Source organism: Anolis carolinensis, chromosome 2 (assembly GCF_035594765.1).
Source record: "Anolis carolinensis isolate JA03-04 chromosome 2, rAnoCar3.1.pri, whole genome shotgun sequence".
NCBI lineage: Eukaryota > Metazoa > Chordata > Lepidosauria > Squamata > Dactyloidae > Anolis > Anolis carolinensis.
Window position 1 is genome coordinate 286,743,699 of NC_085842.1, and position 17,252 is coordinate 286,760,950.

General features: G+C 46.3%; 1 protein-coding gene across 4 annotated transcripts in view; it reads left to right on the plus strand.

Annotated features, from left to right (window-relative positions):
* The window catches only part of fcho2 (FCH and mu domain containing endocytic adaptor 2), a 119,876-nt gene that overhangs the window by 74,701 nt on the left and 27,923 nt on the right, over window positions 1-17,252 (plus strand). For all 4 annotated transcript variants that reach the window (XM_062972312.1, XM_062972311.1, XM_062972310.1 and 1 more), the window contains exons 12-13: window positions 16,372-16,426; window positions 16,629-16,807. In XM_062972312.1, the coding sequence (XP_062828382.1) occupies window positions 16,372-16,426; window positions 16,629-16,807 (234 nt within the window). The remainder of the gene's footprint in view (window positions 1-16,371; window positions 16,427-16,628; window positions 16,808-17,252) is intronic.

A 17,252-nucleotide genomic window follows, 5' to 3' on the forward strand; every position in this document is an offset into this window, starting at 1 on the left:
ACAGATGGCTTTAAAATGGTAGTTAGCGCTCTAGCAAAATCTTGAGGTCCTTTGAATGTAGAAGATCAGTAATGGCAGAGAAATGCTAGCTTGCCCACTTCTACTTACCCGAACATGGAGCCATAGGGCAATATTGATATTATTAAATGAAACAAGATAATAGTGGCTCCCATCACTATGATGAGGTACACATGTGCACTATATAATATAACCCCAATTTCTTAGCAACATTTTGGAATTCTTCAGCTGACAAGTTGATGTAAAAGTGTACCTACAAATTTAAGAGTGCAGATTCATAAAAGATTCCAGCATTAAGAAATGAAGGAAAACACAGCTAATATTCAGTACACAATGTACTTGGTTGCTTAATGAAAGCTGTGACCTTCTGCTTACCAAGTGATTATTGGTCATTTATTTCCATCACCCATCAATTCAAAAGTGAGAAAAAGGTCTCGTTGTGTGTTTGCAAAATAATTGATTGCATTATGGACTGCACTTAAGCTACCTCTGTGAATAACTAGAGCTATTTGCACTGCGATTTTTAGAGTTCTGAACAAATCTTGCCAAGAAATCCCTGTGATGGGTTTGCCTTAGGGTTACCATAGCTTGTTAACAATTTGAGGATACACAACAACAACAAAATCACCTAATAGCTGCATAAAATAGAGAATTTGTAAATGAAATGATCAATAGTTTTTTAAAGCTTTGCTTGGATTTTTTAGTAAATAAGAGGCAGAGTATAGTCTTCAGCCACACAGCACATTTATTGTGCCTCCAGAGGTATGGTGTGAAGAAAAACACTCATAGACCATGTATCATTCTTGAGAATAGTGTAACTAAAACTTTTCTATGTGGTCCAGTTTGGGACCATAGTATGTCTGAACTGTTTTCTTTTCTTAAGAAATACAAAGGGACAATTCAATATTGTCCCTTTTTATTGTTTTACTTAGAAAACCTTATTGCTTTGACCACCACAACCTTGATAGTCTTTTACATTAATCTATAAATCCATCTGTATTGGAAATCACAGGTAAACAATAGCTTGTTTTCCAGTATTTGTCAGAAAATATCAAAAGAAATTGTTTAAGAATATTTGAAGTATTTGAATATGTCTGGTAACAAAATAGCACTTCAACTTTAACAGTGTAACTTCAAAAGTTATTTGGCTGTAGTTTTATATTGGAATGTACATGGCCTCCAGGTATTTATATTTGTTCCGTTTACTTTGTTGTCAAGTCTTGTTAGTACATTTTATCCTATGAACATGGTCATCTTGAGGTCAAGCATAGCTAAATCTTCGTGATTCTGAACAAGTAGAGCTAAGGTATTAGACCCTGAGAATGACGTTTTTTCAAGTCAAACTGTTTTATGAAAGTAAAACTTCCATTTATTTTGAAAGAGAAACTATAAACATTCTAGATTGAAGTTTTCTGCAATGTTTTATTCAGTTTATGCACTTTACACAGTGTTAGTTGAAAAGTCTGAAATCTATAGGATGCATTTGTTTTGTTTCATTATTTTCTAATTCAAGGAGGAAACAAAGGAAATGCAAACAGTGATTTTGCCCAGAATGTCCCTTGAGTAAGACAATGTTTGGTCAGATAGCTCCGCCTTGCAGAAAATGCTGTTTTAACACAAAATAAATCATGTTACTCATGTGCAATTAAACTACAAGGTGGAGGTGAAAAGCTAGTTTGTGCTTATGCTTTTTGAGCTTTTAGTTCACAAATGAAGAACTACTTTCAGATGTTTTTATCTGTATTTTATCCTGTGCATGGATATACCATAGTACATTACAAATGTAATGACAGTGGGGTGTTGTATTGTGTTGGCTGTTTTTTGTAGGTTCCTATATCATTGTATATGATGCACAAAACTTTAAGGCTTTTAAAAAATGTTAGTATGTTTCAGGCTAGCTCAGTTTCCAGGCACTTGGATCCATAGGAAAACACTATCTTAAATTAAGGATGTAAGATCCATGCTGAACCAAACTAAAAGCCCATCTAATCAAATATTCTGTTCACACGGTGGTCAACCCATTGTTTGTGGATGGCCCAGAAGCAGAACAAGAGTATAGTAGTGTCCTCATAATTCTGTTCCTCATAGTGCTTTTCATACTGGAAGACATATATAGCCATCATGACTATTAACAATTGATCTTCCATATATTAGCCTAGTTCCCTGCCAGCAATTGCTAAGGTATGAGAGAGAGAGAGAGAGAGAGAGAGAGAGAGAGAGAGAGAGAGAGAGAGAGAAGTTTCTTCCTATCCAGTTTATTTTCCCCTATATAAATCTATACACACCAGTTACGTTTACCCTTATCTCTCCCCCTCCCCCCAAGCTTTGTTCATAGGGGAGTTGTTTCACTGTCTCATCATCTGCATTGTTCACTACATCTGCATTTTTCACTATATTGTACAGCCCTACAATAACCTCTGTCAAACCTGGTGACAAGAAGAGTATACAATATTCCAAGTTGTCACGACCCAGGCTACAGAGCACCAATAACCATACGCAGAGGCCAGATTCTATCTAATATCTTTATTAAGGAAATATATAAAGTTAGTAAAAGCAAATGTAAAAGATAGTCCAGAAGCAGACCTTTCAGGAAAGGTCAAAATTAGTCCAAAAAGCAATGTCCAATAAGAAATATTATGGTCCAAAGTTGTAATCCAATAACCGAAACACTCACTTTGCCAGGCAAAGTGAGGGGAGATGACAAGGTCCTTTAGTCCATAAACTTGAGCAAGGCTAGGAAATAACTTGATACTTGAAACAAGGCTTAAAACGTGGAACAAGGTAACTAGGAACAAAAACAAGGTCCGTGGAATAACTTGGTAAAATCCGTGGAACAAGGCAAGGATTGGTCCTGGGAAACAAGGCAAAGTCCGTAGATAAACAAAGGCTGGAAAGCAAGGCGAAGGCTGGATAGCAAGGCAAGGCTTGAGCAGGAGCGAGGCTTGAATCGGAGCGCGCTGTCCAGACACAACTCGCTCCGTAGGCTGACGAATTGACTCCGCGAAGTTACTACGCGGGTAAAACATCTATATAGAGTCTAACTTTCCCACCGAAGCAGTTCTCTGGGAATCAGAAACGAAAGCTAAACTCTGAGACCAGATGTTAAACTCCTTAAAGATTCTCACGAGAAGCAGTCTTAATTGGCTACATTCTTAGCTGCAATCCTCGCACTCCTGCGCGAAGCTGAATCCAAACTTCTCTGTTGTTTACAAAACTCCCGGCGCAAGAACACGGGAGAAGTAGGCTCTGGGCTTGTTTGACATACTTCTGGGAGACAACTTTCTTGCAGGTGCAAGGTTCCCAGATCTGCCTGGGAAAGATCTGGCTGAGAGGAATCCAGTTCAGGCTGGGAAGGTAAAAAACCCAAGTTTTCATCCTCATCAGGAATTACAATGTCCTGAGCAGGACTACAAGGCCCATAGATCATCACACTATCCCCCTCCTCAAGGCCCCTCCCAAACTGGGACTCTCTCCCCGAAGCGCGAGGCCGCGGTTTGGTGGGATAGGTCTGATGAAAGCGACGGGTTAGATCAGGAGCGTGAACTGTGGAGGCATCTTCCCAAGAGCGCTCCTCAGGGCCAAAACCCACCCAGTCAATGAGATATTGCAGGCGGCGGCGGTGAAAGCGAGAATCCAAAATGTCCTCAACCTCGAACTCCTCCTCCCCATTCATCAAAACAGGAGGGGGGGCCGGTTGGTCTGTATCAGGACGCACACCCTCCGCCGGAAGGAGCAGGGAACGGTGAAACACTGGGTGGATGCGCATTGAACGCGGAAGTTGGAGTTTGAAAGTCACGGGGTTTAATTGCGCCACCACTGGATAGGGGCCAATGAAACGGGCATCTAACTTCCGGCAAGGGCGGTGGGAGGGCAGAAAGCGAGTGGACAGGAAAACCCGATCTCCTACCTTGATTTCGGGGCCCGGCTGGCGATGTTTGTCAGCGTGGCGTTTATAGTCCTCCTTGGCTTGGTCCAGTTGCTGGAGCAAAAGTTGTTGTACCGCTGTGAGTTCCTGCAGCCAATCCTCTGCTGCGGGAACTTCTGAAGTTTCAATGACAGGGGGAAAGAAACGTGGGTGGAAGCCGTAGTTTGCAAAGAACGGCGTTTCTTTTGTAGAAGCTTGGACTCCATTGTTATAAGCAAACTCTGACAGTGGTAACAGAGAAGCCCAATTGTCCTGTTGGTAGTTTACATAACAGCGAAGGTACTGTTCCAAAGTGGCATTGGTGCGCTCAGTTTGCCCATCTGTTTGAGGATGATGAGCTGAAGATAAGCGAGAGTCTATGCCCAATAGTTTTTGTAGTGCCTTCCAAAAACGAGAGGTGAATTGAGAACCACGGTCTGTGACTAAACTCTTGGGCAATCCATGTAGTCTGAAAACATGTTGGAGGAATAGATCTGCAGTCTCTTTGGCCGTGGGAAGACCTTCACAGGGTATGAAATGGGCTAACTTGGTGAAAAGGTCCACCACCACTAGGATCGTGGTGAATCCACAGGAAGGTGGTAGGTCAGTGATGAAATCCGCAGAAATTATTTCCCATGGGCGAGATGGGGTAGGAAGGGGATGTAGAAGCCCTGAGGGTTTCTCCCTTCTTATCTTGGAGCGCTGGCATACTGGGCAGGTGTTGACATATTTTTCCACATCTTTGCGGATCTTGGGCCACCAAAAATCCCTTAGGATCAGATGCATGGTTTTAAATAGTCCGAAATGCCCTGCTGGTTTGCAGTCATGACACAGACGAAGCGCTTTTTCCCTGCCCGGTCCGGGTGGGATATAAACATGATTTCTATAGCAAAGCAGTCCATCTTTAAGCGAAAAGGGAAAATGCAGACCTTGACGAAGTTGGTCCTGCGCCCAGGCATCTGCTTGCTGACTAGCCCTGATTTCTTGAGCACAGATGGGTCCTGGAGTAGAGGAAGTTGAACCAATGGGAGTGGATTTGGTGTTCCCCACTGTGAGCGTGGCAAAGTTCTCGGGTTGTAGTAGTTGGGATTCAAAGGTCTCCTTGCGTCCTGCAGCGTATTCCGGTTTACGTGACAGGGCGTCTGCTTGCTTGGTTTGGGCTGGGGTCACATAATGGATCTGGAAGTTGAAACGTTCAAAGAATAAAGCCCAACGTTGCTGCCTCTGATTTAGTTTGCGGGCAGTTCTTAGATGCTCTAGATTACGATGATCAGTGTGGACTTCAATGGGAAATTTGGCCCCTTCTAACCAATGTCTCCAAGTTTCAAAGGCTGCCTTTATGGCCAGTAGTTCTTTTTCCCAAATGGTGTAATTCCTCTCTGGTGTGGTTAGTTGACGAGAGTAAAAGGCACAGGGATGGAGGTGATCTCTCACCGGTTGTAAGAGTACAGCCCCAATTGCCACATCAGAGGCGTCCGCTTGCACCACAAAAGGGGTTCCAGGATTTGGGTGCTGTAGAATTGGCTGGGAGGTGAATAGTTTCTTTAGTTGCTGGAACCCTTTCTCTGCTTGATCAGTCCAGCGGAAAGGGTGCTTTCCACGGATGCAGCTAGTGATGGGGTCGGACCAGCGGGCAAAATCTGGAATGAACTTGCGGTAATAGTTCGCGAACCCCAAGAAACGCTGCACCTCTTTCTTGTTAGTTGGCGCCCGCCATTCCAATACTGCTGAAACCTTGGCTGGATCCATGGAAAGCCCTAGAGGCGAGATGCGGTAACCAAGGAAATCTACCTCTTGTAGATCAAAGGCGCATTTTTCCAGCTTGGCATAAAGTCCATGATCCCGCAATCGTTGTAACACCATTTTGACGTGGTTCTCATGTTCTGATTGTGATCTAGAAAACACCAAAAAATCGTCCAGGTAGATTATCAAGAACCTGTCTAGATAGTCCTGAAAAATGTCATTGACAAAATGCTGGAACGTTGCGGGAGCTCCGCATAAACCGAAATTCATAACTCGGGACTCGAATAATCCGAATTTGGTCTGGAAGGCGGTCTTCCACTCGTCCCCTTCCCTGATGCGAACTTAGTTGTAAGCCCCCCGAAGATCCAGCTTGGTGTAAACCTTGGCTCCTCGAAGCCGATCCAGTAGATCCGAGATTAAGGGCAGGGGATAGCTGTTCCGCTTGGTGATATTGTTCAATGCTCTGTAGTCCACCACCAAGCGTAGTTCCCCTGACTTCTTCTTCACAAACATCACTGGGGAGGCGGCTGGGGATTGAGAGGGTCTGATGAATCCCTTGCGAAGGTTTGTCTCTAGGAATTCCCTGAGAGCTTCTTGCTCTGGTTCAGTCAGGGAGTAGAGATGCCCTCGCGGGATCGGGGCCCCCTCCACCAAGTCAATGGCACAGTCATAAGGTCTATGTGGGGGTAATTTTTCGGCTTCTTTCTCGTTGAATACATCCCAATACTCGGAGTACTTCTTTGGCAAGGTGATGATGGGCTCGGTGTCTGTGGCATGGCAGACCTTGGCTACGAGGCAATGGTTTTGGCAGTACGGTGAAGCAAACTGCAGTTCTCTGTTGGACCAGGAAATGTTAGGGTCGTGGAGAGTCAGCCATGGAATTCCCAAAATCACAGGGAAATGGGGAACCTCGGTAACAAAGAAGGAAATCTCTTCCATATGTTCCCTTATCCACATCCTGGTGGGTTCCGACCACTGACTTACGGGCCCCGTCTTGAGGGGGCGGCCGTCTATGGCTTGCACCACACGGGCATTCTTGAAATCATGATATTGTAATCCCAGAGAGTCGGCATACTCTCTATCAATGAAATTGTTGGTAGCTCCAGAGTCTATCATGGCGTGGATCATGACGGGTCCCCTTTTTGCTGACCATAATGTGACCACGAGAAGGAACAGGACCCCGGTTGGCGGCTCTTGAATGGATTTTTTGACCGGGTTGGCGAGCCTCTCTACACCCGGTCGTTGGCTTCCCCCGCCGGCTGTGTGCCAGTCGGCTCAGACGCCTTCGTCTCCGTGGAGGACGCCGCCGCAAGACGGGCGGCAGGCTTCCCTTTGGCTGGGCACTCTCTGGCGAAGTGGCCCCCGTTCCCGCAGTACCAACAGAGGTTTAAGCGTTGACGACGGGCCTTCTCGGCGGCATCTAGTCTGGGACGCACATTGCCCAACTGCATCGGCACCTCCTCGCCTCCTCTGGGGTATGGGGTTGGCGGTGGGGGTCTCCACACTGGACGTGGCTGAACGCTGGCGGGAGCGGGGGGTTTTGCCCCTGTGATGATCCATGGGCCTTGTAGTCCTGCTCAGGACATTGTAATTCCTGATGAAGATGAAAACTTGGGTTTTTTACCTTCCCAGTCTGAACTGGATTCCTCTCAGCCAGATCTTTCCCAGGCAGATCTGGGAACCTTGCACCTGCAAGAAAGTTGTCTCCCAGAAGTATGTCAAACAAGCCCAGAGCCTACTTCTCCCGTGTTCTTGCGCCGGGAGTTTTGTAAACAACAGAGAAGTTTGGATTCAGCTTCGCGCAGGAGTGCGAGGATTGCAGCTAAGAATGTAGCCAATTAAGACTGCTTCTCGTGAGAATCTTTAAGGAGTTTAACATCTGGTCTCAGAGTTTAGCTTTCGTTTCTGATTCCCAGAGAACTGCTTCGGTGGGAAAGTTAGACTCTATATAGATGTTTTACCCGCGTAGTAACTTCGCGGAGTCAATTCGTCAACCTACGGAGCGAGTTGTGTCTGGACAGCGCGCTCCGATTCAAGCCTCGCTCCTGCTCAAGCCTTGCCTTGCTATCCAGCCTTCGCCTTGCTTCCCAGCCTTTGTTTATCTACGGACTTTGCCTTGTTCCCAGGACCAAACCTTGCCTTGTTCCACGGATTTTACCAAGTTATTCCACGGACCTTGTTCTTGTTCCTAGTTACCTTGTTCCACGTTTTAAGCCTTGTTTCAAGTATCAAGTTATTTCCTAGCCTTGCTCAAGTTTATGGACTAAAGGACCTTGTCAACTCCCCTCACTTTGCCTGGCAAAGTGAGTGTTTCGGTTATTGGATTACAACTTTGGACCTTAATATTTCATATTGGACATTATTTCTTTGGACTAATTTTGACCTATCCTGAAAGGTCTGCTTCTGGACTATCTTTTACATTTGCTTTTACTAACTTTATATATTTCCTTAATAAAGATATTAGATAGAATCTGGCCTCTGCGTATGGTTATTGGTGCTCTGTAGCCTGGGTCGTGACAGTTTGACTCCGCCACCCTAAGCACCAATTAACCTCGGCCAGAATGTCTACCGGAACCGTGCCCGGTGGGCAGCCACTGAGCTACACCATCAGCAAGGACGAAGTGGATCGCATCCGCGACAGACTCAACGCCCAGGATGGAGAAATAAAGGGCTTGCGGGAGCGCGGAATCCGCCTCCCGGCCATGGCGTTGCCTACCAAGTTTACTGGAGAAGCTTCTAAGGTTCATGTTTTCCGTCGCCAATGTCAAGCTTATCTAGAGGCCCGTGATGCCGAGTTTCCCCAAGAAGACATCAAAGTGGCGTGGGTTTACAGTCTTCTAGACGGGCCAGCGGCCAATTGGGCGACGGCACTGTTCGACCAAGCCTCTCCACACCTAAGATCAGCGCAACACTTCTTGGACCACCTCAAGGAGACTTGGGGAATCGAGGACAATTTGGAGGCAGCCGGTCACAAACTCCGTCGCCTTTTCCAAGGAGACAGACCTATGTCTCAGTATATAGCCGAGTTCCGAGTGCTGGCCCACAACACCGGCTGGAACGATGTAGCCCTCAGAGGACAATTCCGGGAGGGTCTCAACATTGAAATGCTGGAAGAAATCTCCAAGGTGGATCCTCCCCAGACCCTCGAGGCACTCATTGATCAATGTTTACGGGCTGAAGTCATGATTGCCAACAGGAAACAGTGGGTTCGAGGCCAGGGCAGTAGAGCCGGGGCAAAACCCCCCGCTCCCGCCAGCGTTCAGCCACGTCCAGTGTGGAGACCCCCACCGCCAACCCCATACCCCAGAGGAGGCGAGGAGGTGCCGATGCAGTTGGGCAATGTGCGTCCCAGACTAGATGCCGCCGAGAAGGCCCGTCGTCAACGCTTAAACCTCTGTTGGTACTGCGGGAACGGGGGCCACTTCGCCAGAGAGTGCCCAGCCAAAGGGAAGCCTGCCGCCCGTCTTGCGGCGGCGTCCTCCACGGAGACGAAGGCGTCTGAGCCGACTGGCACACAGCCGGCGGGGGAAGCCAACGACCGGGTGTAGAGAGGCTCGCCAACCCGGTCAAAAAATCCATTCAAGAGCCGCCAACCGGGGTCCTGTTCCTTCTCGTGGTCACATTATGGTCAGCAAAAAGGGGACCCGTCATGATCCACGCCATGATAGACTCTGGAGCTACCAACAATTTCATTGATAGAGAGTATGCCGACTCTCTGGGATTACAATATCATGATTTCAAGAATGCCCGTGTGGTGCAAGCCATAGACGGCCGCCCCCTCAAGACGGGCCCCGTAAGTCAGTGGTCGGAACCCACCAGGATGTGGATAAGGGAACATATGGAAGAGATTTCCTTCTTTGTTACCGAGGTTCCCCATTTCCCTGTGATTTTGGGAATTCCATGGCTGACTCTCCACGACCCTAACATCTCCTGGTCCAACAGAGAACTGCAGTTTGCTTCACCGTACTGCCAAAACCATTGCCTCGTAGCCAAGGTCTGCCATGCCACAGACACCGAGCCCATCATCACCTTGCCAAAGAAGTACTCCGAGTATTGGGATGTATTCAATGAGAAAGAAGCCGAAAAATTACCCCCACATAGACCTTATGACTGTGCCATTGACTTGGTGGAGGGGGCCCCGATCCCGCGAGGGCATCTCTACTCCCTGACTGAACCAGAGCAAGAAGCTCTCAGGGAATTCATAGAGACAAACCTTCGCAAGGGATTCATCAGACCCTCTCAATCCCCAGCCGCCTCCCCAGTGATGTTTGTGAAGAAGAAGTCAGGGGAACTACGCTTGGTGGTGGACTACAGAGCATTGAACAATATCACCAAGCGGAACAGCTATCCCCTGCCCTTAATCTCGGATCTACTGGATCGGCTTCGAGGAGCCAAGGTTTACACCAAGCTGGATCTTCGGGGGGCTTACAACTTAATTCGCATCAGGGAAGGGGACGAGTGGAAGACCGCCTTCCAGACCAAATTCGGATTATTCGAGTCCCGAGTTATGAATTTCGGTTTATGCGGAGCTCCCGCAACGTTCCAGCATTTTGTCAATGACATTTTTCAGGACTATCTAGACAGGTTCTTGATAATCTACCTGGACGATTTTTTGGTGTTTTCTAGATCACAATCAGAACATGAGAACCACGTCAAAATGGTGTTACAACGATTGCGGGATCATGGACTTTATGCCAAGCTGGAAAAATGCGCCTTTGATCTACAAGAAGTAGATTTCCTTGGTTACCGCATCTCGCCTCTAGGGCTTTCCATGGATCCAGCCAAGGTTTCAGCAGTATTGGAATGGCGGGCGCCAACTAACAAGAAAGAGGTGCAGCGTTTCTTGGGGTTCGCGAACTATTACCGCAAGTTCATTCCAGATTTTGCCCGCTGGTCCGACCCCATCACTAGCTGCATCCGTGGAAAGCAGCCTTTCCGCTGGACTGATCAAGCAGAGAAAGGGTTCCAGCAACTAAAGAAACTATTCACCTCCCAGCCAATTCTACAGCACCCAAATCCTGGAACCCCTTTTGTTGTGCAAGCGGACGCCTCTGATGTGGCAATTGGGGCTGTACTCTTACAACCGGTGGGAGATCACCTCCATCCCTGTGCCTTTTACTCTCGTCAACTAACCACACCAGAGAGGAATTACACCATTTGGGAAAAAGAACTACTGGCCATAAAGGCAGCCTTTGAAACTTGGAGACATTGGCTAGAAGGGGCCAAATTTCCCATTGAAGTCCACACTGATCATCGTAATCTAGAACATCTAAGAACTGCCCGCAAACTAAATCAGAGGCAGCAACGTTGGGCTTTATTCTTCGAACGTTTCGACTTCCAGATTCATTATGTGACCCCAGCCCAGACCAAGCAAGCAGACGCCCTGTCACGTAAACCGGAATACGCTGCAGGACGCAAGGAGACCTTTGAATCCCAACTATTACAACCCGGGAACTTTGCCACGCTCACAGTGGGGAACACCAAATCCATTCCCATTGGTTCAGCTTCCTCTACTCCAGGACCCCTCTGTGCTCAAGAAATCAGGGCTAGTCAGCAAGCAGATGCCTGGGCGCAGGACCAACTTCGCCAAGGTCTGCATTTTCCCTTTTCGCTTAAGGATGGGCTGCTTTGCTATAGAAATCATGTTTATATCCCACCCGGACCGGGCAGGGAAAAAGCGCTTCGTCTGTGTCATGATTGCAAACCAGCAGGACACTTCGGACTATTTAAAACCATGCATCTGATCCTAAGAGATTTTTGGTGGCCCAAGATCCGCAAGGATGTGGAAAAATATGTCAACACCTGCCCAGTATGCCAGCGCTCCAAGATAAGAAGGGAGAAGCCCTCAGGGCTTTTACACCCCCTTCCTACCCCATCTCGCCCATGGGAGATAATTTCTGCGGATTTCATCACTGACCTACCACCTTCCTGTGGATTCACCACGATCCTAGTGGTGGTGGACCTTTTCACCAAGTTAGCCCATTTCATTCCCTGCGAAGGCCTCCCCACGGCCAAAGAGACTGCGGATCTATTCCTTCAACATGTTTTCAGACTACATGGATTGCCCAAGAGTTTAGTCACAGACCGTGGATCTCAATTCACCTCTCGTTTTTGGAAGGCGCTACAAAAACTATTGGGCATAGACTCTCGCTTATCTTCAGCTCATCATCCCCAAACAGATGGGCAAACAGAGCGCACCAATGCCACTTTGGAGCAGTATCTTCGCTGTTATGTAAACTACCAACAGGACAATTGGGCTTCTCTGTTACCACTGTCTGAGTTTGCCTATAACAATGGAGTTCAAGCTTCTACAAAAGAAACGCCGTTCTTTGCAAACTACGGCTTCCATCCACGGTTCTTTCCCCCCGTCATTGAAACTTCAGAAGTTCCCGCAGCAGAGGATTGGCTGCAGGAACTCACAGCGGTGCAACAACTTTTGCTCCAGCAACTGGACCAAGCCAAGGAGGACTATAAACGCCACGCTGACAAACACCGCCAGCCGGGCCCCGAAATCAAGGTAGGAGATCGGGTTTTCCTGTCCACTCGCTTTCTGCCCTCCCACCGCCCTTGCCGGAAGTTAGATGCCCGTTTCATTGGCCCCTATCCAGTGGTGGCGCAATTAAACCCCGTGACTTTCAAACTCCAACTTCCGCGTTCAATGCGCATTCACCCAGTGTTTCACCGTTCCCTGCTCCTTCCGGCGGATGGTGTGCGTCCTGATACAGACCAACCGGCCCCCCCTCCTGTTTTGATGAATGGGGAGGAGGAGTTCGAGGTTGAGGACATTTTGGATTCTCGCTTTCACCGCCGCCGCCTGCAATATCTCATTGACTGGGTGGGTTTTGGCCCTGAGGAGCGCTCTTGGGAAGACGCCTCCACAGTTCACGCTCCTGATCTAACCCGTCGCTTTCATCAGACCTATCCCACCAAACCGCGGCCTCGCGCTTCGGGGAGAGAGTCCCAGTTTGGGAGGGGCCTTGAGGAGGGGGATAGTGTGATGATCCATGGGCCTTGTAGTCCTGCTCAGGACATTGTAATTCCTGATGAAGATGAAAACTTGGGTTTTTTACCTTCCCAGTCTGAACTGGATTCCTCTCAGCCAGATCTTTCCCAGGCAGATCTGGGAACCTTGCACCTGCAAGAAAGTTGTCTCCCAGAAGTATGTCAAACAAGCCCAGAGCCTACTTCTCCCGTGTTCTTGCGCCGGGAGTTTTGTAAACAACAGAGAAGTTTGGATTCAGCTTCGCGCAGGAGTGCGAGGATTGCAGCTAAGAATGTAGCCAATTAAGACTGCTTCTCGTGAGAATCTTTAAGGAGTTTAACATCTGGTCTCAGAGTTTAGCTTTCGTTTCTGATTCCCAGAGAACTGCTTCGGTGGGAAAGTTAGACTCTATATAGATGTTTTACCCGCGTAGTAACTTCGCGGAGTCAATTCGTCAACCTACGGAGCGAGTTGTGTCTGGACAGCGCGCTCCGATTCAAGCCTCGCTCCTGCTCAAGCCTTGCCTTGCTATCCAGCCTTCGCCTTGCTTCCCAGCCTTTGTTTATCTACGGACTTTGCCTTGTTCCCAGGACCAAACCTTGCCTTGTTCCACGGATTTTACCAAGTTATTCCACGGACCTTGTTCTTGTTCCTAGTTACCTTGTTCCACGTTTTAAGCCTTGTTTCAAGTATCAAGTTATTTCCTAGCCTTGCTCAAGTTTATGGACTAAAGGACCTTGTCAACTCCCCTCACTTTGCCTGGCAAAGTGAGTGTTTCGGTTATTGGATTACAACTTTGGACCTTAATATTTCATATTGGACATTATTTCTTTGGACTAATTTTGACCTATCCTGAAAGGTCTGCTTCTGGACTATCTTTTACATTTGCTTTTACTAACTTTATATATTTCCTTAATAAAGATATTAGATAGAATCTGGCCTCTGCGTATGGTTATTGGTGCTCTGTAGCCTGGGTCGTGACAGCCCCGGCTCTACTGCCCTGGCCTCGAACCCACTGTTTCCTGTTGGCAATCATGACTTCAGCCCGTAAACATTGATCAATGAGTGCCTCGAGGGTCTGGGGAGGATCCACCTTGGAGATTTCTTCCAGCATTTCAATGTTGAGACCCTCCCGGAATTGTCCTCTGAGGGCTACATCGTTCCAGCCGGTGTTGTGGGCCAGCACTCGGAACTCGGCTATATACTGAGACATAGGTCTGTCTCCTTGGAAAAGGCGACGGAGTTTGTGACCGGCTGCCTCCAAATTGTCCTCGATTCCCCAAGTCTCCTTGAGGTGGTCCAAGAAGTGTTGCGCTGATCTTAGGTGTGGAGAGGCTTGGTCGAACAGTGCCGTCGCCCAATTGGCCGCTGGCCCGTCTAGAAGACTGTAAACCCACGCCACTTTGATGTCTTCTTGGGGAAACTCGGCATCACGGGCCTCTAGATAAGCTTGACATTGGCGACGGAAAACATGAACCTTAGAAGCTTCTCCAGTAAACTTGGTAGGCAACGCCATGGCCGGGAGGCGGATTCCGCGCTCCCGCAAGCCCTTTATTTCTCCATCCTGGGCGTTGAGTCTGTCGCGGATGCGATCCACTTCGTCCTTGCTGATGGTGTAGCTCAGTGGCTGCCCACCGGGCACGGTTCCGGTAGACATTCTGGCCGAGGTTAATTGGTGCTTAGGGTGGCGGAGTCAAACTGTCACGACCCAGGCTACAGAGCACCAATAACCATACGCAGAGGCCAGATTCTATCTAATATCTTTATTAAGGAAATATATAAAGTTAGTAAAAGCAAATGTAAAAGATAGTCCAGAAGCAGACCTTTCAGGAAAGGTCAAAATTAGTCCAAAAAGCAATGTCCAATAAGAAATATTATGGTCCAAAGTTGTAATCCAATAACCGAAACACTCACTTTGCCAGGCAAAGTGAGGGGAGATGACAAGGTCCTTTAGTCCATAAACTTGAGCAAGGCTAGGAAATAACTTGATACTTGAAACAAGGCTTAAAACGTGGAACAAGGTAACTAGGAACAAAAACAAGGTCCGTGGAATAACTTGGTAAAATCCGTGGAACAAGGCAAGGATTGGTCCTGGGAAATAAGGCAAAGTCCGTAGATAAACAAAGGCTGGAAAGCAAGGCGAAGGCTGGATAGCAAGGCAAGGCTTGAGCAGGAGCGAGGCTTGAATCGGAGCGCGCTGTCCAGACACAACTCGCTCCGTAGGCTGACGAATTGACTCCGCGAAGTTACTACGCGGGTAAAACATCTATATAGAGTCTAACTTTCCCACCGAAGCAGTTCTCTGGGAATCAGAAACGAAAGCTAAACTCTGAGACCAGATGTTAAACTCCTTAAAGATTCTCACGAGAAGCAGTCTTAATTGGCTACATTCTTAGCTGCAATCCTCGCACTCCTGCGCGAAGCTGAATCCAAACTTCTCTGTTGTTTACAAAACTCCCGGCGCAAGAACACGGGAGAAGTAGGCTCTGGGCTTGTTTGACATACTTCTGGGAGACAACTTTCTTGCAGGTGCAAGGTTCCCAGATCTGCCTGGGAAAGATCTGGCTGAGAGGAATCCAGTTCAGGCTGGGAAGGTAAAAAACCCAAGTTTTCATCCTCATCAGGAATTACAATGTCCTGAGCAGGACTACAAGGCCCATAGATCATCACACAAGTGTAGTTGCACCATAAGTTTTTATAAGGGTAGTTATCATATTGGAAAATTAGTTTTGTTCCTTTTCTAACTGTTCCCAACATAAACACTACCTTTTTCATGCTTCACGCGAGTGAAAACTGGATCAGTTTAGCCTCTTGAAAACAGACATTTTTTAGCAGGAAAGAGGACAAATATTCAGGAAAATAAAAGGAGGATTTAGTTTTGGGCCTCTGGGAATGCAAGGGGCAATACAGCCCGAAAAACACACAACAACCCGTTCCAAAACTTATTATTCCAAGATTTAGTTTGTTTCAAGAATTTCATGAAAAGAAATTCTGCCTCAGATCAAAGGGCCCTTGGACTGCAACTCCCATTGGCCCTAACAGAGATAGAAAATGAAGGGCATAATGGGAGTTACAGTCCAACAACATCTGTCAACATGGTTTTCTATCCTCTTAATTTGTTGTTGTGCATCTTCACATTCAAGGCAATATTAAGGTGAAATTATCACAGGATCCTCTTGACAGACTTCATTCAGAAGGAGGTTGGTGTTGCCATTCTCTGAGGTTGAGACAGTTTGGCTTTCCCAAGATCAGCCAGTAGGTTTCTATGGCCAAACAAAAATTCGAACCCTGGTTTAAGAATCCTTGTCCAATGTGCGACCTACTACACCACACTGGTTCTAATTAGTTACATACCTGCCATACATTCTAGATGGGATGTCTAATTCACTGTGTAAGTTTTGGATGACGTTCTGCAAAATGTTATGTCATTTATACGTTTCTAGCCAAAATTAAACAAGAACAACAATATCAGACAAATGTTTGTCCCATCAGTTTTGGCTTCTCAGCTGTAAAAAAATATATATTGTGAAACGGCATCTAATGTCTTGTAAATTTACAAAATATGTTGAACTGGATTTGCTTGCACTAAATAACCTGAAATTTCTGCTGAGAAAAACACTTTATTTTCATCAATAACCTAAAAGATTATCAACAATAGTTTAAGACATCTGCATAAAATATTTTCACTAATATGTTGCCCTAATTAATTATTGTTTCTTTCCAGAACATTCCAGATGTGGATGATGAAGGCTATAGCATTAAGCCAGAAGCTAGTCAGAATATCCTTTTTATTGTTCTATAGACATTTGAGCTGTCTCTGTAATGTTCTTTGAATCTAAATTTTAGGGACTTTTCTAAGGTTTAAACATTTTGATTAGCACATACTTGTTTATGTGATTATTGTTGCATGTCAGTTTATATTCTTAGCAGTTAGACCTATAATTAACTGATTAATCAGCTTTTACTTTAACTAAAAATAACATGCCAAAGAAAACCACTTCTATTCGTCAAGTGATTCCGATTCTGAAGATGACGAACCAAGGAAGTTCCATGTGGAAATTAAACCTGTACAGCCAAACAATAGTTCTCATTATACAATGCCTTCACTGGATGAATTAAAGGAATCAATAGGAAATATAACACTGTCGCCAGCTATATCTGTAAGTAATCAATGCACAATCTTGAGTGTAGCAAACACTGTAAATTATTTTGTTATAACTGCTAGTATAGGCAGGATGGAATTAACTCACATTTAGCATGCATCGGTGAGGTGTAGAATGTCACTGTCTTTACTATCAATTTTTTAATTATATTAAATTATGAAAAGTAATTTTTTGAAAGTGGTATTCCAATCTTGCTTCTATTGTCTACAAGGAGCCTGTGAGAAAGTAGGAAAAATTTGCTCAGAAACGGGATGAGAGATGCTAGCTGTGTAGGTTAGCAAGTAATGTTCAGAAAAAAATACCGTGTTTCTAGTATAGCTTACTGTTTGAAGCTATACTGTAAAGAAGTACACAAGCTTTTCATTCCAGGTTCAGCTTCTGATGGGGCCACACATGCTTTTGTGCACATAGATTCCAATTCTCTTATGTCTTATGTGTGCTC